The sequence below is a fragment of the Taudactylus pleione genome, unplaced genomic scaffold (assembly GCF_031769625.1).
Source record: "Taudactylus pleione unplaced genomic scaffold, aTauple2 ptg000349l, whole genome shotgun sequence".
Taxonomy (NCBI): Eukaryota; Metazoa; Chordata; class Amphibia; order Anura; family Myobatrachidae; genus Taudactylus; species Taudactylus pleione.
Window position 1 is genome coordinate 892,141 of NW_028284750.1, and position 21,810 is coordinate 913,950.

The 21,810-nt window shown below is 40.3% G+C and overlaps 1 protein-coding gene across 5 annotated transcripts in view; it reads right to left on the reverse strand.

The window, feature by feature from the left end:
• The window catches only part of ARHGAP26 (Rho GTPase activating protein 26), a 629,130-nt gene that overhangs the window by 193,943 nt on the left and 413,377 nt on the right, over positions 1 to 21,810 (reverse strand). For all 5 annotated transcript variants that reach the window (XM_088444111.1, XM_088444115.1, XM_088444112.1 and 2 more), the window contains exon 20: positions 16,168 to 16,327. In XM_088444111.1, coding sequence (XP_088300237.1) covers positions 16,168 to 16,327 — 160 coding nt within the window. The remainder of the gene's footprint in view (positions 1 to 16,167; positions 16,328 to 21,810) is intronic.

Below are 21,810 nucleotides of genomic sequence, written 5' to 3' on the forward strand. Positions count from 1 at the left end.
AAAAAATGTCAGGACTTGGGGCCTGATTCAGTAGTGATCACAATGGAGATTATGGACGCAGATCGAGCGATTGTTTGCCATCACACATGCATTGTACGGTCGCACAGAGGAAACCATTGCAGAGTGAGTGACAAGCTGTCAGTTTTTGGGGTGGTGAAGGGGGGGTGGTCATAAAAACGCAGGCTTGTCTGTCCGTTTGAACAACGTTTAAGTGGCGTGCATAAACTAGCCACTGCGATTGCATACGCAGCATGAGAGCTCTCTGCAATGTGCAGAATAATGGGATAAAAGATGCAGGAAAATTATATGGGGGTTCTGTATGGATGGGGCAGACGTTTAACCCATTGCAGATGGCAGTTATAGGTCTTTGATCATTTTATGTTACTGTTAAAAAAAAAAAGTGTTTACAAACAAAAATATAAAAAAATTACAGGCATATTTATGCACCCCTAATTCTATAACAGCATTTCATAGGCTGATAAAGACTTGCTTTCTATGATTTTTTTTCGCTGTTATAGAAAAATGCTTATAACAGACATTTGACACACTTTAAAGAACCTTAAATAGTTTACTTTTGACCACAAATAGACTTCTATACTGTTTTCATATGGTAGTACGCATTATTGTGGGGTACAGGTTGATGTCCCCATTTTTACCTATACTTAACACGTGTAACACCACCAAGAATTATTGTCCAAATGCTGGAAGATTACTTTTCTAAGTGAATTGGACGCTGCCTACAAGCGATACGTGACATTAATGGGCGATAGGTTTGATTAGGTAACACATGTTAACAAAGTTTTATCGCAGCTAATTGAATTCCCCCCTTAATATTCTCCATATTGTGTGTGTTTGAGATATATTTATATATACTGGAAGTGACGTCATCAGACCGGGCAAACACGATAAATGAAATCAAAGTTAAAAACAGTGTGTAATACAACATCCCAATGTGCAAAAGGGGTAAATATCATACGGCTGGTATACCGTGAGGTTACCAACTATATAGGGATCGCCCTCTATGAAAAAAAATACTATCAACTAATAGAAATCCCCCATATAGTAATGGCATCATGTTGCTAAGCAACCAACAAAGCATGTAATCAAACAATCGCGCCTGTCCGATGACGTCACTTCTGGGACATCGGAACCATTGTTCATTCCCCCAGCTGAAGGGCATGTAACCACATGTAATTGTGGTTCTGCCTACCGGAAGTTTCACAGAGGGACCTGTTGATGGCAGCGCGATGAAGGGAGGGTGATTACGGTTACAGCTAGATCCCCTTCAGTTTCTTTACTCTGACATCATCAGTTACTGTCCAACATCATTTCCTACCATCCAAGTAGGCATAGAGGGGGAATATAATCTTGTGGCGAGCGTAGCAAGCCACCGAGCCCGAATCGTGGAGAGCAAAGAGAGCCCCCGCAAGGGGACAATTTTCTTTTTTTAGTGAACTGTGTGGGCAGGGAACCGCACTTCCGCATTCACTGCACGTCACTTCCAGGTATAAATACAGAAGTGAAAATATAGCTTTTTGGGTGATTACAGGTGAGTGCACTTAAGTTTAATTTCATTTAACAAAGGGCTATAAAAGTCTACAGCCTGGAGCATGCATTATGGCAGACCCTTGAGGAAGGTGTTTAATACACCGAAACAGCTGTTGGGCTGGGATTTGAAAACATGTACTCCCTTACTGCCTATGCAACTTAATGATAAGTATTGCATTTGTACATTTTGAATAGGATGACTTTTTTTAGCTCATCAATAAACTGAGAAATTTTATACAAACAAATGGGAAAGCTGGTTTATACTTTTTCAAGGACACCTGGTGACTTGATTAAGTGACTGCTATCTGAATTTATTGTTTACTGTGCACTCATCTATATCTGTGAAAGTGGGTGCTATATTATATACACACACAAATATATGGAAAATGTGTGTGGAAAAGCGCCAAAAACATATCCAACAGAATCGGGAATATTCCCTAGCACCACTCAGATCAACAAACAAACAGCAATACCTAATACAAAAGGCGTCAGCTAAATACCAAAAATAGCCGGGTATAGTGCTTACACAAATTATACAAAAATGGAAGGTATAGCGGCCTGCTGAAAATATCAGTGTAAAATACTACTGTAGAAATATAAAGTGCTGGTGCAATAAAGTAGTGCAAACAACCATAAAAAAAAGGGGGGTACAATTTATTAAAAAACACAGTATGCAAGTAATATACAAAATAATGGTTAAAAGTACACAATGAATAGTCCATGCGCTGCTAAAGTGCTAAATATGTGATGTTATTTTAAAAACAGCAAAATTAGAGAATAAATATATTTAAAAAGCTTAGCTTTCATTCAGGAAAGGTTCAGTTCAGGTTTGGCAAATGAGAAATAGAGCTCTCTAACGTGTTTCGTCTCCTCCAGACTTTGCTGAAGTCTGGAGGAGACGAAACGCATTAGGAAGCTCCATTTCTTATTTGCCAAACCTGAACTGAACCTTTCCTGAATGAAAGCTAAGCTTTTTAATATATTTATTCTCTAATTTTGCTGCTTTTAAAATAACATCACATATTTAGCACTTTAGCAGCGCATGGACTATTCACTGTGTACTTTTACCCATTATTTATTTTGTATATTACTTGCATACTGTGTTTTTTAATAAATTGTACCCCCCTTTTTTATATATTTATATGGTTGTTTGCACTACTTTATTGCACCAGCACATTATATTTCTACAGTAGTATTTTGCACTGATATTTTCAGCTGGTCGCTATACCTTCCATTTTTGTGTAATATATATATATATATATATATATATATATATATATATATATATCACACACACATACATACACACACATATACAGTCATGTGCAGAAATATTGGGACATTGACAGAATTTTCACATTTTGGCCTCTATTCACCACCACAATGGCTTTGAAATGAAACAAACAAGATGTGCTTTAACTGCAGACTTTCAGATTAAATTTGAGGGTAATTACATCCAAATCAGGTGAACGGTGTAGTAATTACAACAGTTTCTATATGTGCATCCCACTTATATATACACACACACACATATATATATTATATATATATATATATATATATATATATACATATACTTTTTTTTTTGTAGAAATGAAGCCGATATAGAGTGCTTAGTGCCGTGTAACCATAAATAGTTATATACTTCGCATTGATAACCCTTAGAGTGCAAAGTGAAGTGTATATGTGCATTTGCAGTAATAAGTTAATTAAATCATGTACCAATTAAAAATAAAACCTCTAAATAATCTTTGCAATGACCACATAGTGTGTTTTAGTGCAAATAAAGTGTTTTTCAGTGCAGATAATAAATAATAAATGTGTTTAAGAACCACAATAGTATACTAAGATCACCAAGAAAAATATACAATTTATTTCACAAACATAAAAATAAACTATGCAATGATGGTTTGCACAGTAAACTACACATGGATAATATAATGAAGTCTAGATAACAGAGGAAACGCGTTGGGTCAGTGCTGTCCTGCCTTCCTGGACCCTCCTAACCTGAAACCGAGATAAGCTCATTATTGGTTTTATATTATTTTGCTGCTTGAATCAACCTTACCCAACCCATTTGTTATAAAAAAATTTTATCTATCTTATTATATTATCCATGTGTATTTTACTGTGCAAACCATCATAGCACAGTTTTCTTTTAGGTTTGTGAAATAAATTGTGTATTTTTCTTGGTGACTCTAGTATACTATTGTGGTTCCGAATAAAAAATCTGCACTGAAAAACACTTTATTTGCACTAAAACACTATGTGGTCATTGCAAATATAATTTACATGTTTTATTTTTAATTGGTATATGATTTAATGAACTTATTACTGCACATGCACATATATATTTTACTTTGCACTCTAAGAGTATATATAAAAATATATATTTAGTTTTTATCTGTAGCAATATATCTTGGGCCACCTACATGTGCAGGTCAGATATTTGTTAACTGAAATTGATCCACCAAACACTTTAAAAAGGGGGTAATGGTGAAGCACTAAGTAAAAGATTAGTCTTTTCTAAGCTACTATTTCAGAAAAGAGATTTCACCCCAAATATTTCTGTATTTTCCTTTTAATGATTAGACCTCCATAACAACAGAGCCTAAAAAAAGAGAAAAAAGTCAACATTTTAGGCTGAAATGTAATGTTATTTGTGAATGCAGAGTACAGGAAGATGCAGTTGTGATAGACTTGGAGCCTTTGATTAACCAGCAAAGATTTTAAAGGAAATATAGGAAATTGCCACCCTGCCCGGCATAAAACATCAAAGAATTTGTAAAAGCAGAACTCAGACAGTTAAATTAGTTTTTTGAAACATCTTACGCCTTGCCTATAACAAAGAAGAAAAAATGACACTGATTCTACGGTTCTGAGTTTAATTTAGACAGATACTGGCAAATAATCAGTTATGTACGGCTGCGGTCCTGAAGTGTCAATGATCTTGTACAACTCTACATCTGTTATCAATCAGTGGCTGTAAATTCCAATTGAGTTGAAATTTCTGTAAACTAATCTGAATAATTCTGCCAAATTTTATCTGATTTATGGTTCAAAGACTGGACACAGTAAACCTCTCATCTTAAAATGATTCTGTCAAGCAATACTTCCAAGTTATCCATTTTCCCCAAATTCCTTTAGTCTGCTTTCCAATGCAGATAGCCCTCGTTGTGAAAGAGAAATGAAGGGTAGTCAATGGCAACTTAATCAATGCTTTACATTTGTAAGGAAAGTCTTACAAATACCTGGGGAAAGTATGCGATTCCATATATAAACCCATTACGTGCAGAGTGTGTGTGTTTGTGTTTTATGACAAACTGTGTTCTAAAGTCTCTCCAAGTATAGAACAACTTAATTTTGCGAACGGTTCTTGAGATTTTTGGAGACAAGTAAATATAACTTTAAGCAACTACAGGCAATTCAGCATGGTCACATCTCAACCGCATGTCCACCTGGCAATATAATGAGGACATGTTGTGGGCGTGTAGGTGGAATTGCGGGCTATGTACCCACAATTCTGTGCATAAAAATTAGAGATGAGAGCTTTGGTTATACATCATTAGTTTCATATCTGAAAACGGCATCTTATTTGCTCCCCAGCTCTCAAGTGTTTTGAAAAGCCACTAAGATAAATCTGAACTAATTTGGGGAAAAGAACAGAGTAGAGTGGAACTGCTCATCACTATTAGAAATGAATCGGAGTGATTTCTTACACCAGGCATAGAGCTGGTGTAAATAAACGTTGATAGTGATGATGTGGGGATGTAGGTAACAGAAAACGATCAGCATTTACTGTTTCGCATGCATGCAAATAGTAATCAGGCCCTTACTCTATAGTCACTCTCCTACTCCAGGCCATCTTGCTGTATAGTATAGAATAGATAGATCTGGCAGATAATGGGAACTGGTTCACTTAAATGTCTGTGCAGCAGAGTACAATGCTCAACATGTACAGCTATATCTGACAACTGAAGAGTACAAAACCTTAGTAGGGTTACCTCCCATCTGGGATTCCTCTGGACAGCCCAGAAATCAGAAGCGCTGTCTGGAATCCAGAGGTTTGCTCATCCCATATGGGTGCTATCCAGACTTCTGTCCAGCTCCTAGCGAGGCATGCTCCCGCAAGCCAGCAGCATGTCTACTGACAGGTCCGTGACTAATTATGGGCGACCGGTGCCTCCGCACAGTGATTTGTGGGGAGGCACCATCTCCACCCCCATGGACCTTGCTCCTGGCAACAACCAGGATAGCTGCTGCAGCACCCCTGTGGATGCTCCAAACGGGCACTCTGCACAATATACAGTACTGTGCAAAAGTTTTAGGCAGGTGTGGAAAAAATGCTGCAAAGTAAGTTTAATGCTTTCAAAAATAGAAGTGTTAATATTTTATTTTTTTCAATTAACAAAATGCAAAGAGAATGAACAGAACAGAAATCTAAATCAAATCAACATTTGGTGTGACCATCCTTTGCCTTCAACACAGCATCAATTCTAAAATTCTTTGAGGTACACTTGCACACAGTTTTTGAAGGAACTCGGCAGGGAGGTTGTTCCAAACATCCTGGATAACTAACCACAGACCTTCTGTGGATGTAGGCCTGCTCAAATCCTTTTCTCTCTTCATTTTATCCCAGATAGACTCGATGATGCGGAGATCAGGGCTCTGTGGGGGCCAGGTCATCACTTCCAGGACTACTTGTTGTTCTTTACACTGGAGATAGTTCTCAAGGATATTGGCTGTATGTTAATAAGTCAATAAGTGGTGACTGGTGAGCTAAGTAGCATCCTGTCCATTCAAATACAAAATGGAGTGGTTCACAAGCGCTGTTTAGGATCGGGTTTATGTATAGGACCCTCGCTTTCCTCTGTGATAGGTTTCCTATATACTTCAAAAGATCAGAGAGAAGTAGTGATTTAATAACATATGCAGTTCCTTTTTCTTAAAAATCTGTCTGTATTTCTCAACTCACCGCAAATCAATGGGATATGGACATCAAAAGGTATCTTTACTTTTCTCTATGTGTAGTCAATGTGCCATAGTACCCCCAATGGTAAATAACTCACCGATTATTAAGCTGCTACATGGACATAAATGGTTTCTTTTTCCATCTGGATACACCGGTCACTATTAAGTACTTTCAACTATTTTCCAGAGAAATGGAAATGGAAAGGAGCTCCTTGGTATTCCAAAAATATTTGCATATAAAAAAAGATATATAAAAAATGAAACATTAAAAACATCCCCTATAAAACTTATGGTTTGTTCTCCTCTACTCCACTATGACTGAGAACACATTCCTCTCACCACTCATATCCCGGACATAGGAATGGGACATGGAACTGTTCATAAGATGGATATTCAGCCAAATTTAGAGACTAGTAGATTCCGAACCAAGGGGGATCCTCCAGCTCACCAACGCATTTCGGAATATGTTATCCTTCCTCAGGGTGTGGAGGTGAACAAACCATTTGGGCTTTTATACCCTAAAAATACAATGTGAATACTCAACCAATCAAAAACCGCACCTAGTAAAAGGTAGGATTAGAGAAAGGTCCTGATCTTTAAAACATATGGACACCTCCAATGGTGTTTATGCTTTATATCTAAATCCATAATTTACATTAACATCCAATACATAGATATAAAATAGTAAGAAACATATAAATTGGCAACAATAAATATGACATGTATCCAGGATCGGGTTCCACAATAGCAATGTACACATACCTAAATCAAGGATCCCCAATCCAAATCCAGTCCGTTATTGAATAAAAACTATCCTTATAGTCCCGTCATCCAATCGAGGACACTCTCCCATAATTCCGGTTATTATCTTTTCATCCATTGGTGGAAAAGGGCGCCTAGTTGGTTGGCAAGGAAACCGCTGCTATCACAAAGAAGAACGCTGGTTCCCTCGATCTCCGTCAGCCGGAAGTGTAGATTTTAGTCACTTCTGGTGGGTGACACAGCGCTTGTGAACAACTCCATTTTGTATTTGTATGTTTATGAGGTTTGGTGTCCTTTTTGAGTTGGTATTGAGCTGACGTTAAAGGGCGCATGTTATTTTCACCCTATCACTGTTTTGTAGCGTCCTGTCCATGCTTTCAGTAAAACTTCACTCTGAAGTTAGTAATACAAACAGTGTCACAACTATTAATGTGACATTTGCTACACTGATAAATGCAAATGTTACCTAATATTTTACTTAAGACAGAGTATGCCAGACAACCTATGGCAACATACTTATTAATGTGCTAATACATTTTAAATAATTAATTATTTTTCGTTTAATAATTTTCTGTGGTAGTTTTCTTTTTATTTGTATTTTTAGAATTGACTTGGTAAAATGGCTACCTATCACAGCTTTTCTTTCATTTCAATAAAGGGCAAGTGCATGAACAATAAAAATGCATCACTGCACTTCCCTTACCCATAATTCAATAGTAAAAAACTGTACAGCAGCCACTACAAAACTCTTGGATTGCTAATATTTATGACTGCACCAAACACAAACTGATGTTCTGCAGCAATGTCGCAGTCAGTAGCGGCTCCAGGCACGGGCAAGCCGGTCCGTCTCCCGGAGCGCTACTGTTTCCGGAGGGCGCAGGAAACACCCACCACCCGCCCGGCGGTATAGGATATATTTAAGCACAGGGGGGAGGGAGCGGAGGAGGGAAGGGGTGGCAACACAGGACGGCGCTGGGCGCAGCACTGCCTAGCGCCGGCCCTGGTCGCAGTCACTCAGGATTATACTGTTGCATATCCATCCCCTACACCAGGGATAAGCAAACTACAGCAGCTGGGTTGGCCTGCCATGGTTTTTCTGTTAGGGCATGCTGGCATATGAAATTCCTCATCAGCTGTAGTGCCACAGGTTACCTACCCGTGCCCGAATACTCCTTGTAACTGTTACCTAAACCAGGAATTGCATATTGTAGTCCCCATCACAGTATGGGATTACACGGGTCTTTTTTTTTTGTCACGGCTGCACAGCCATATATTGGTAATCCATGGAAAGCAATTTGCTCATAACCTTGCTAATGCTGACACGATTGCCCCTCTCAAACAGGGCAGTTCCATCCTGCATATACAGGGACATCTTCATCTGGCCAAGCGGATCCTTCTCTCCTAAGCAATCACACTGCCTAAAGCAATGGAACGCCTGCTCACGATATGGGGGCATTTTCAAGGGGGCTCTGCAATACACAGACAGATGTGCTGAGCATAATATATGGATGACTTTCTCTTCCTCCACTCAGTGACAATATTCTGCAGCCTTGGCTGCACAGGACATCACTCCCCTTCTGATTCTCTGCAAGGGTCCTGTTGGTGCAAGGATTCTCTCCAACCTCACCGCATTCATTTTAATTGTGGAACCACCACCCCCACCCTCTGCAGGGCAACTCCCGAGTCATAGGGCCCCCTTGTAACATCTTGTCGATGTTGAGTGACAGCACGCCCCCTTTGGTGGGTGGGCCGGGGGAGTGGCTGCCCAAACAGAGGCGTTCCCATGTGAACGCCTCCATTTGGGGGCGGCACCACTGACATCACGAGTGATGTCAGCGGGAGAGATTTCGGCTCTGAGAGAGCCGAAATCCCTCTGGGGCTTGCGGCAACGAGACCCTACCACAAGGGACTCGTCACAAACCCGATGGTCTTGACCATCGCAACCATCTTCCTGGCCGCACGCTATAGCTGTGGGTGGTCACCCACAGCTATGCGAGCAGCCAGGAGGCCGCTCTAAAAAACAAGAAGGCCGGCCCTGATTCAGAACGAGCGCTCTGTCAGAGCATCCGGCTCTGAATCAGGGCCAGTGTTTCTTATGAAATACTGCTCAATTTAGCTTCATGTACTGTACATCTGCTATCAGTCCTGATAATAAGGTACTTTCATGACTATATTACATATGCCTCTTAAAAAGTCCCATTAAACACAAGATTTTATTTCCAGGAACTTTGAGCAGAAAGATAGTCAGGGGAAAAAAAAGTCTGCAGCCACCAGCAGAACAGAGAACTCCCACCTAAATATTGCTTTCACTAACCCTACCAGCTACGGTAATTCAAATAAGCTCATCCTACAAAACAAAATGTAATTTTTCCTCTTTCCACAAACAGGTGCCACAGATGCACCTACCCGACATTTATCAGGGCACACACTTAGACTAACTAATTGGAAAGAGTCTCAGAGATGCCATAATCCCTGTGGCTCACAAATCCATGCACTTACAAAATGTGCCCTCATCCAACAATCCCTGTTTGTGCCATGTGGCGCGAGACACTTAGCGTGATTCCCGTACTGTGCTCTTTTTCCCTAATTTTGCTACGTTCTCCTTAAATAGGGCCTGATTCAGCATAGATCGCTATTCTGCTTATATGCACGCACCGCAGTTGCTAATATCAGCGGTGCTATTGAAATATTTGCATTTACATTGCGATCACATCCTGACTTCCCCTTATTCACATGCGTATACAGGGAGAACATAGTGAAACCATCGGTAACATCAAGTAACATCGGACCCATATGCACACTTTCACACGCCCTGACCTTACTCAGAAATTGCTAACAGCCACGCACGCTATCAGTGCTTTGGCTGCTTATAGCCACGCATTGGCTAATTCATGCACGCCCCTGCAACGGCGTTGAAACGCACTGGCACACCTGTGTTTGCCCGACCCCCCCCCCCCCCCGTTATCACCCACAAAGGGCTCTTCCTGTCAATCACTCTGCTCTGGGTCTGCGTAGCCTCTGCAAACACAGTTCCCATCGCAATTGCTAGTTCACACACTGCGATGCATACGCAGTGCGAATTAATTGACCGATTGCGTGCATACTAGCAACTGCGTTCCTTACGGAATCAGGCCCTTAGTTTGCAAATTGTACAGTAGGTACCTGGGAATAGTTTTTATGATGCAAAGGAATTGGTACAGATGTGTCCACATACATCTTACCTCCGTGATGCGAATATCACGAACAAGCTGCTTGTGTGTCATATTTGCAATAAGACACATTTGAAGGTAAAAGGTTGCACGAAAATACGCTCAGTGCTACCGAGTCACGCCACGGCATGGCGCAATTAGACCGGCTGTTTAGTGCACAGGGAAGTCAGTTGTATGTGGACATGAAAGATACATTGCGCCGGGCACACGTATCAGGGCTATCTTTTGTCTGTTCATCCTAGATTGTGTACTTTATCCTCAGTTTGGCTACTTTTACCTCCATTATGCAAAATTTTTCTCAGTTTGCCTCTTAATCGCTTATAGTCTACTGGTTGCTTAAGATTAGTGTTATGGAGTGGTTAAGTCGCAAAGTCTGTGGTGCGTTAAACGGGCTATTTGGCACAATTGAGAATAGGCGTATATGGACACATCTGTACTTTTAAAACCAGGTGCCTTCACACAATGCAAGCGCATGATGTCACAATGGATCACTTGTGTTGTGAGCCTGTATATAAATTACCCTTATAGTGTTTAGTTAGATTGAAATAATTTAGATGTTAATCGTAAAAATAAAATGTAAAATGACATACAATGGATGAACTGTGAAATATTTTGTGTGAAAATTCAGTGTTACCCTTTATTTCCACCATTTCAAACTCAATTAAATATGGATGACACCCAAATAACACAGAACTACTAAAACCCGTCTAACAAGCTTACAGAACAAAGCCTCTTTACAAAAAGCAAGCGGTGAAATCACAGAAATGAAATATGTGCTCTCGGTGGTAGAGGAAGAATACAGCAAGTACAAAAGCATACCTAATGAGCATGTGATTATACTGGGAATATCTTCTAAGTAAAACGCCTGACTGATTGTAGTATGAAAAAGTTTCATGGGTAGACAACAGCAATACAATACTAACTCCTACACACAAAGGCTTTTAACATCCACAGTCCCATATTGATTGCCAGTATAAAATGCATAACATGTAAAAGTAAGCTTCAACTGTCAATTACATCAAGTTCAAACATCCTCAATTTACTTAACTATTAATTATAGATTAGTTTTCTTAAAACCTAACAACCAGTAACATCAATTAATACATAAATTTCCTTATGCATCGACTTTAACAGTATGGCCTGTCTATTCTCTTACTTTCTAAGACAGGGATGGGGAAACTCAGGCTCGGGGGCCATATAAGGCCCGCGGAATCATTTGGTCTGGCCCTTGGAGCTTTTTTCTGCTAGCCTCATCTGGATAGCAAGGTGCCTAGAATGGCAGCCTGCAGCCAGGATCTATGCAGCATTGCCACCTGCAGCGTCCTTAGGATGCTTCGACGGTCACACCACAGCCCTTTACAGCTCTCCGGAGCATCCTCAGGATGCTCCAGGCACTGCTGTAATCACTGGCGATTGTGGCCCGTGCCTGTGTGACATCACACGGAGGGGGCGTGGCCTGCAACGGTCCCGCGAACAAGGTTATATATATCAAAATGGCCCTCGGCAGACAAAAGGTTCCCCACCCGTTCTAAGAAGACCATAACAAACCCCAAGTAAATTCTTTTATCTTCTACTTAATTCTTTATCATCAAAATTTCTTAGAACAGATATTTAGGACTCTGGGCTCCAATTTTTAGCAAGAACTGTAACATGCAGCACCTTTCATTATTCATCATCGCTTCCCGCAGGGTACAAGTGTGGTTATCGCACACCCTCCTCCCCGCGGCCTCTGCAGCAGGTGTACGGGAATTGGCTGACCAGATATATACGAGTGATCGGCCAATATATCTGCTAGTGTGTACCCAGCATTAGGCTGCGGGAGAGTTGGGTTAGGGGAAGAGTTAGGGTAATGGTTAAAATACTTACCAAAATCCGTTGGGATTTTTACTTACCTGCTGCAGTCGGGATTTCGACCCGCCGGGCTGCCGCTGTCTGTATTTGATCCGGCGGGTAACAGCCGCCGCCATTGCATACAGATTCCCTACTCTAGAATACTAAAATCAGTAGGAAAATAATAATGTTCCATAGTGAGCTAGGGGGATAGAATTGTAATATAAACCAGCTGCTAACAGCTGCTCAGTGTAAATATTTCTTCAAATAAATATGGACTAAGTGCTTATTTATTGTATACTTTTAAACAGTAATTGAATATTTTATTATCCTTAAAAAGTTTCCTTCACTAAAACAGGAGCTTAAAATGTATAAATGTCTCCAACAAAAGGCTGATAAAAATGTATAATGAAGATTAAACATTAGAGCAGTGGTTCTTAACCTGGGTTCGATTGAAACCCTAGGGCAGCGGTGGTAAACCTGTGGCTCTCTCTTTGTTCTGATGCGGATCCCGTGCTGGCTCCCCTGACTGACACTGATAGCCTCCTCTGATAGGCATGCAGCTGTTCAGAGGAGCCACATCCTTTGTTGAAGCAGTCTGCTCCGCTCCGGAGGCATATATGGGCGATGTAGTGATGTCACGCAGCAAACAGGAGGCAGAGCTCAACTTGTGACTGGACCTGCAGCCACGAAGAGGACACGGCCGCAGATGCCGGAGCCTACCTACGTGACACAAACAGCCGCAACAGGGAAAGAGCTGTGGGTTTTTTTTTGTTTCTTTATTTTATTTGTGACATGTGAGGTGTGTGGAGTGGCCTGTGGAGTAAGAGGGTGTGTGGGGGAAGGTGGCTAGACTGGAGTGGCCCAGGGAGAGAGAAGGGGCCTGGAGTGGCACACGAGGGGATGCTGTTGTGACACATGAGGGTCTGCTGGAATGACATATCGGGCTGGAGTGACTCATGAGGGGCTGCTAAAGTGACAGATGGGGGGTTGCTGGATTGACACATGGAGGGGCTGCTGCTGTGACACATGAGAGGCTGCTAAAGTGACATGTGGGGGACTGGAGTGACAACAGGGGGGGTTGGATTGTATTATGTGAATCTGTTTTTTTTTTTCAATGCATTTTATGTGGTTGTGGCTTTTTCAGTGCATTTTATATGGATCTGTTTTTTTCCTATGTGTCTTATATTGTTCTGACTTTTTATTTCCCTTTAATAGTTACCTCCACGGTGATTGCGTTCATGCGCTTTTACATGCTCCTACAAACATCATACCAAGGGCATGACCTAGATGGCCACACCCTTTTTGCACGTGCGGTTTCGCCGTGCATATGATCTCGGCTCTTTGACATACCTACAGATATTTTTGGGCTCTTTGCCTCTGACTGGTTGGCCACCCCTGCCCTAGGGTTTTGGTGGAGGTGTGTGTCCAATCCGTTCGCCAGGTGCATTAATATACTTTGGCATTCACACAATACTTTTATGGCATTTTTGTTTTGTTCTTTGAACACAGTGATTTTATGTGGAACTGAGGCATGGTTAATTTTGTGCAACTAATAAAATATATATCTCTATGTTTTGAATTTAAAAAAAAAAACAAAACATTTTATTTTTCCAACTATGAAGGGTTCGGTGAAGGCACGTATGAAACTTGCGGGGTTCAGTACCTCCAACAAAGTAAAGAACCACTGCATTAGAGAATACTTTAGAATAACAAATATCCAGATGCTCTGGAAGAAGTATATTCGACAAAATGCATCAGCCACAGTACACACCCCTGGGCCTTGTCCAATAATGTGAAGTGACGCCAACAAGTCTTCCCAAGGATAGGATGAAGAATGCCAGGGAGATCGGCCATGCTGTACTGTGCCAAAGCTCACTGAATGGACACAAACACTTATGAACAGGCCATCAACATTCATTACATTATCAAAAATGCATCTTTAATGGAAGGGGAAAATTAAAGACAAAATAACCTTTTTGTGTCGCCCTACAGCAGTGCAATGGAATATTCTTGTATTGCAACATGATGCTTCAACATACCAGAAGGGGGAAGGTTACAGTGAGGTGTAATTCTTCAACTACACGTTGGCAACGCTAGAAAATTCACTATGTCCACATACATAGCTACAACCGTCATCAGTTACTAGACATTTTCTAAATCTGGATAATCCTATTTCTGAATAATCATTTTACTATTTGTGAGAGCTCAGTGAAATAATGCAGTGTGTGTCTGCATTTGTGTGGTCACTATAAAAGTGCTTAGTTGGTCCAGTTATTATTTATTCCTTCCTTCACAGAAGATTATAGTAAAGTGTAAACAAACTGGTGCACGGGCTGCATAATACACACTAAACCGCATCAGAGTACAAACCATTTTTAAATCTTCTCTTCAAAAACAATCCTGCACATGAAGCCACCAACTTATCTGCATAATTCATGCACTCTAACTATGATTTACACTGAAATGAAACAGACGATAGAACAGATTGAATCTCTAAGCCCTGCGTCATCCCTCATTAAATCCTACAATGGACCCACTTTTACCAGATAGAAGATGGACTCCTGAAAGTGGCTAACCTAGCTTTATGTCATGGTGGCCCTGTCAGGGAACTTGAACTATATACAGCTCAGTCACAGACAACAATCTCAAACAAAAAGGAATGCGTACCAGAGACTCAGGTCACATAGTTGTCTATCTGGTTTCCAAAAATGCCTGCTAAGCAATACGGTCTGGCTCATTGCCTGGACTGAAAAGGGAAACTTATCAGAGCTCATATACTGTAGGTCTCTGGGCCTGAAGCAGAGTTGCACGCTAATGCTGCCACAGATGCGTTTTTTTTAGCTGAAGATGTGCGCAAATAAGCTAATGGAAGAGTCGCAGGGACTTTTACTGAGACGCGCACCGGAGCCATCGCAGCTGTCCGCAACTGCGTATACATGCTGTATGCAGCATCAGACGCAGATCAGGCAAACATCGACTCCATGAGTGAATCTATGGTCACTCAGAAAGGATACTGGAGCCCGGTTTCCTGCGTACGGGATGATAGTTACAGGATTTGACACCCCCAAAACAATTGATACACGCCTGCGTTTTTAGCCGACACTCCCCATTGCCACTCACAAACGCCTGCCGGTCACTCACAGTGTGAATAGAGACTTGCAGCAAGCGACTACGGTACTGTACCTCAACACTTGCGCAGTGCAAAAAAAAAATCGCCCCATTTGCGAAAAGATCAGCATCGCATACAACTCTGAATCAAGCTCTCGCTCAGTAATGTTCCACACTAATATCATCCTTCTCCCGCACTCCCATTTACCCCTCACAGTTACAGCTGAGGTAATCAGTGAGCATGGCACTGTTGGAGAGTAGGCTTCTCCTTGTTTAAGCATTTGTGTAGTGAGCAGGGGGGGTTGATCTCAAAGATTAGGACTGTCCCAAAAAGGGACAGGGTGCAGAAATTAAGAAAATCTTCACTCAAAGTGGAATTTTCTTCATTATGAAGTAACCCCCTCAGGTAGGAGCTGTCTTTACACTCACTGTAAACTGAAATCTTCTCTTTTGTGGACACTCTGCGATAGTAAGTGTATACCCAGCTTAAGGCATGAATGGAAAAGTTTGCAGTGACATACATTTTAAAGATAGTAAATATACAAAAAATAATATAAAAATCTAAAAACAGTACAGTATTAAATGTAGTATTTCCCCGGAAACTGCTGTTAGCTGAAACTGCATGTGGTCTGTGCCAGTAAAAGTATTATACATGCGATATATAGAACTATTCTCATGTTAACATCATGCCACTGCTTAACAACTGTAATAGTTTCAGCACAAGCACAGTACTTACAGGGAATTTGGCCTGCTCACTTTAATGACTTCCAGGTCGGGGTCACTGGAATTGAGATTATTCATGTTGGTGCGCTGAACACAGCTGGAGCTCAATGAGCTGTTTGCATAGGATGAACTGACAGATTCTGCACTTGAATTTACACTGTTCCTCTTCTCTTCTGAAAGCAAACCAAACATATAGGAATAAGTATTAATGGATTTCAAAATAGTATACTAAGGGCTAAATTTACTGAGCGGCGGGTTCTAAATCCTGATGGTTTTGCAACCCGCTTATTCACTAAGGCCAAAACCACCATAAACCTGCCAAGAGAGCACACTTTGTGATTTTAGACCTTGGAAAGAATAGAATAGAATACCCAAATTTACCAAGCAATGGTTTTTAAAACCACTGTGAAACTGCCGGTAAACCCATCCAAAGAAATGACTAGGCTCATACAGGCGTGATTGCTAAAACAGCAGCTAAATGAATTGCTTTTGACAGGCAAGATTGATTGACAGGAATATCACTTGGGCTATGGAGGATTATGATGCCGTTTACCAGACATGACTGGACTTTAACAGAAATGCATAAACAAACAAAAAAAACCACAAAACTCCATGTAGAAAATAAAAGGGGACATAAGAAAGAAAAGGTTAGAAATGGGAAAAGGTCAGCACTGGTCAGAAATAAGGGGCTAGATAAAGGAACCAGAGGAGGAGTTGGAATACATACATTTTGTTGACAATCAATAGGTCGGCAGTGAATATGCCGACAGGAGAATACTAGTACAAGCATTTTAACTGTCGGCATTACAACTTTAAACATGATGCATTAAAATGGTTACATATAAATGCTTGAACCATGATTATAACTGCCATCGGCATTATCCTGTTGATATATTATTTGTCGATAAAAATTGTGTATACTAGGGAAGGGGCAACAAATCAACCATAAGTTTGCATAAACCAAACAACAATTAAAAGTTCTGGATTGATAAAATTATACTTAGTTTCTCAATGTTTTTAAAGAATCATTAAAAAAAAAAAAAATGTACATTTATAACAGGTTGGGTTTGGGATGCTGACTACATCCCATTATAACAGCTGGCTGCATAGCCACTCTGAGACCCTGCCACTCTCCCGATCAAATACTCTGCAGATGGTACTCCTTAGAAGAAAATGTGACTGGCATCTTAGAAGTAAATATATCTGGGAGAACAAAACTTTCCTAGCTAATCCCTATGAAGAGGTCTAATATTTTCATTGTAAACTAAATAATTTGCAGATATACAAGAATTTTCCCAATTTCTTGGCCTTGTCTTAGTTGGAACCGTTTGCAGCCTTTTGTTATTTTCAAGCTCAGCAACACTAACTTTAATCAACTGCCGCCACAACTTACAAAGCAGGAATTGTGATCAACTGAAGAAAGCAACTAATTCTAAACAGATTTAATACAACTGTACAGAAAGTATCACAGATGTTTTCTGATATCAAAGCAAAGTTTGGCTGCGTTGTATAAGGCTACAAAGGTCTCTCTGCCTCTTCTAGAGCCAGAGTAGGAGTAAGGTGTGAATCCTAACTGCATGCCTGAGCTCACTTCTATTCACCCAAAGAGAGCTGTACATGGCGCTATTTGTAAAGTGCAAAAGGAAATAAACTTCCTTGTACAGGAGAGCGTGGTGTCACTGGACTCTGCAGGATGGAATCCCGGTATATATGTGAAAAAGGGAAAATCCAAAAGTGTGTGATATTATTGATTAAAGACAAATAAATCAAAGTAAACAAAGTGAATAGTTCTTATTAGGGAAAATAAAATTAACAAATCCGTCAGTACGTTAAACAATGTATTATGAATTAATTTTATATATCCCAATACATATATACATCGCCAAATGTTTTGTTTAATTTTTAATGCTACGATACCAATTATTCCCTCTGTTTTCTGTTATGTATTATGCCATGTGGGAACGGCTTCCACAAAATTAAAATAATTTCTGTACTACTGTAAGAATGGGATCTTTTTGTGTAAACAATAAGGTTGCCATAGAAACTACAAATAAATTTGGGCGTCCAGAGCACATGACTACGCAAGACAGCGCTTCACTTATAGTCACATCAGCACCAAGGTAGAAGACAGGTGCCAGCCAAGCTCCCCTGTTTGCCGAATCTGATGTCACTTCCGGTTATGGCTTTTAAACTGACTGGGCGCTTTTATAAATGGACCCCCGCATACATTTAACCACACATTGCCTTGAGGAAGAGCATCATAGCTCAAACATGTTGGGTAACTGTCTAAATCACAAGCGAAGGTCTCTCCCAATCTGGACCTTCCAAAATTGCCATTTGGGGATACTAGGATCCAGAGTCTGACCCCATATACATGCTGTTTACCATCTTCAGCAAGTACAACCTGTCACCTGGACATTTATGTTCCTATTTTGCTTTTGTTTAAATGGTTTTTGTTTTTATCTATATGTAAAATAAATACTTGTGAAGGTATCCCTCCATGTGCAGTTTTCTTACTCCTTAATTTACATGTGCTTAGTTGCAAGGACCCGTTTCTGATGTTAAAAGTTTCCAAGTGGTTACAGATGAGTAAGCGTATTTACTCAAGGGGGTTACTCAGATATTTATTGGTCTTTCATTAACAATATCAGACTATTTTGGATTTCTTCTTTTTTACATATATACTGGGAAACAACCTTCACGCTCTCCTATCCAATAAAATGTATTTCGCTTTGTACTTTACAAATGACATGGTATTCTAGCATTGTCTAAAACATATATAACAATAACAAATACCTCGGGTGCACTGTTTATCCTCTCACCAATGTTGGATCAAATTAAATTTACAATAATTCACAATATAAAATAAGTCACCCAATAATTAAACCTCTTGATAGTAAGTTTTTAGATACCTGAATATGTTATTCTTGGTATACAAACACTATAAAATACAATATCATTACAAGTGTGAACTCATAGGCGGGTTTCTCAGAAGATGGAGACAGGCTGTTACACCATTGACCGAATGCATTTCGTCAACATACAGGACTTCTTCAGGGGTACATATCGAGTGATAGCTCAAATATAAGGTAAATGTTGGAGATTTCTCTCTGTCTTTCAGTAAGGTGATGTTCTCAAAATGACCTGATAGAGCCAAACGATCATATTAATGGATCAACTAGGGAGGTACATCACACTTTCACAGCGTGTGTTTTCATGTACGGACCCGTAAAGCTTAGCAGTGTCTCAACCTGCGCATGTGTCCTTCTGTTAGCAGGTTCCGCTAAACAGCCCTTCTAGTCACGACATGCCGTGGCATGACTCGATAGCACTGAGGTCTTTTTGTGTGACTTTTTACCTTCAAATGCATCTTATTCGCACAGCGATGCGAATAGTTAGCACAAGCAGCTTCGGCTGATTAAAATTATATTCAGCATGCCTATAATCTGAGTGACTGCGGGTGTATCTGCATACGAAACGCTACGTTACAATTCCACTAACGTAGCTTTTCGCATGCAGATACACCAGCACATACACACACTAATCAGCCATAACATTAAGACCACCTGCTTATTATTGTGTAGGTCCACCTCTTGCTGTCAAAACAGCTCCGACTCGTTGAGACTCAACAGGACCTTTGAAGGTGTCCTGTGGTATCTGGCATCAAGACATTAGCAGCAGATCATTTAAGTACTGTAAGTTGCGAGGTGGGGGAGGATTGAGATCTGGGGAATTTGCAGGTCAGGTCCACACGTTGAACTTTTTGTCATGTTTCCCAAACCATTCCTGAACATTGTTTGCATTGGTCAGCAACAATGATTAGGTAGGTGAGGTGGGTCAAAGTAACATCCACATGTTAGCCAGCACCCAAGGTTTCCCAGCAGAACATGCCACTGCCTCCGCCAGCTTGCTTTCTTCCCATAGTGCATCCTAGTGCCATCTCTGCCCCTGCAAAACAACGCACACGTCCACAAGATGTAAAAGAAAATGTGATTCGACAAACCAGGCCACTTTCATCCATTGCTGCATTGTCCATTTCTGACGCACACATGCTCATTGTAGATGCTTTCGACGATGGACAGGGGTCAGCATGGGCACTCTGACCGGTCTGCAACTACACACCCCTATATGCAGCAAGCTGCGATGCACTGTGTGTTCTGACACCTCTCTATTATAGAAAAACTTTTGCTATCGGTGCTAACAATAATATCCTACAAATTTGGGTGTGTGCAGCAAATAAAACCAAGGTGATTTTGTCATGAAAATCCCCTTTGTTTTGTTTGCTGCACACACACAAATTTTCAGTATATTATTGTTAGCGTAGATGGCAAAAGTTTTTCTGTTTTGTATACATTTATGGCATTAGTAAGTACTGCCATGCTGCTGGTGCCATGTATTATATGGGTAAAACCGAGTACGGGCATATTTCTTTCCTACCTACCAGATGGGCTAGCCTACATTCTCCACACGCATCAATGAGCTTTGGGTGTCGATGATCTAGTTGACGGTTCACTGGTTGTCCTTCCTAGGACTACTTTTGGTAGGTACTAACCACTGCATACCAGGAACACCACACAAAACCTGCCCTTTTTGAGTTGCTCTGATCCAGTCATCACAATTTGGCCCTTGTCAAAATCGCTCAGATACTGTATTTACGCTTGCCCATTTTTCCTGCTTCTAACACATCAAGTTCCCTTACTAGCTAAAATATTCCACCCTGTGACAGGTGTAACGAGATAATCACTGATATACACTTCACCTGTCAGTGGTTTTAATGTTATGGCCTACACAGTGTATACACACACACATATAATATATATATATATATATATATATATATATATATATATATATATATATACACACACACACACATATATATATATATATATATATATATTATAATATTTATTATTTTTTAATTTATTTATTAGGCAGATAACCCGGCACTCGTCCACGCCGTAATTAAGCCATACCCGGGTGCCCTCTGATGCATATGTGAAAAGATTAAATAAATGCAGCGGCTCTCCGGGTTTTGAAAAGACAAACTTGATTATATTTCAAATCATGTGGATGATGACCCATCCACATGATTTGAAATATTGTCAAGTTTGACTTTTCAAAACCCGGAGTACCGCTGCATTTATTTCATCATATGTGTATTGTGAGATTATATATATATATATATATATATATATATACACATATATATACACACACACACACACACACACTGCCGTTCAAAAGTTTGGGGTCACCCAGACAGTTTTGTGTTTTACATCATGAAAATTTACTTATTTATCAAATGAGTTGCAAAATGAATAGAACATATAGTCAAGACATTGGCAAGGTTAGAAATAATAATTTTTATTTGAAATAATAATTTTGTCCTTCAAACTTTGCTTTCGTCAAAGAATGCTCCTTTTGCAGCAATTACAGCATTGCAGACCTAGCTGTTAATTTGTTGAGGTAATCTGAAGAAATTTCACCCCACGCTTCCTGAAGTTAGATTGGCTTGATGGGCATTTCTTGCGTACCATACGGTCAAACTGCTCGAACAACAGCTCAATGGGGTTGAGATCTGGTGACTGCGCTGGCCACTCCATTACAGACAGAATACCAGCTGCCTGCTTCTTCCCTAAATAGTTCTTGCATA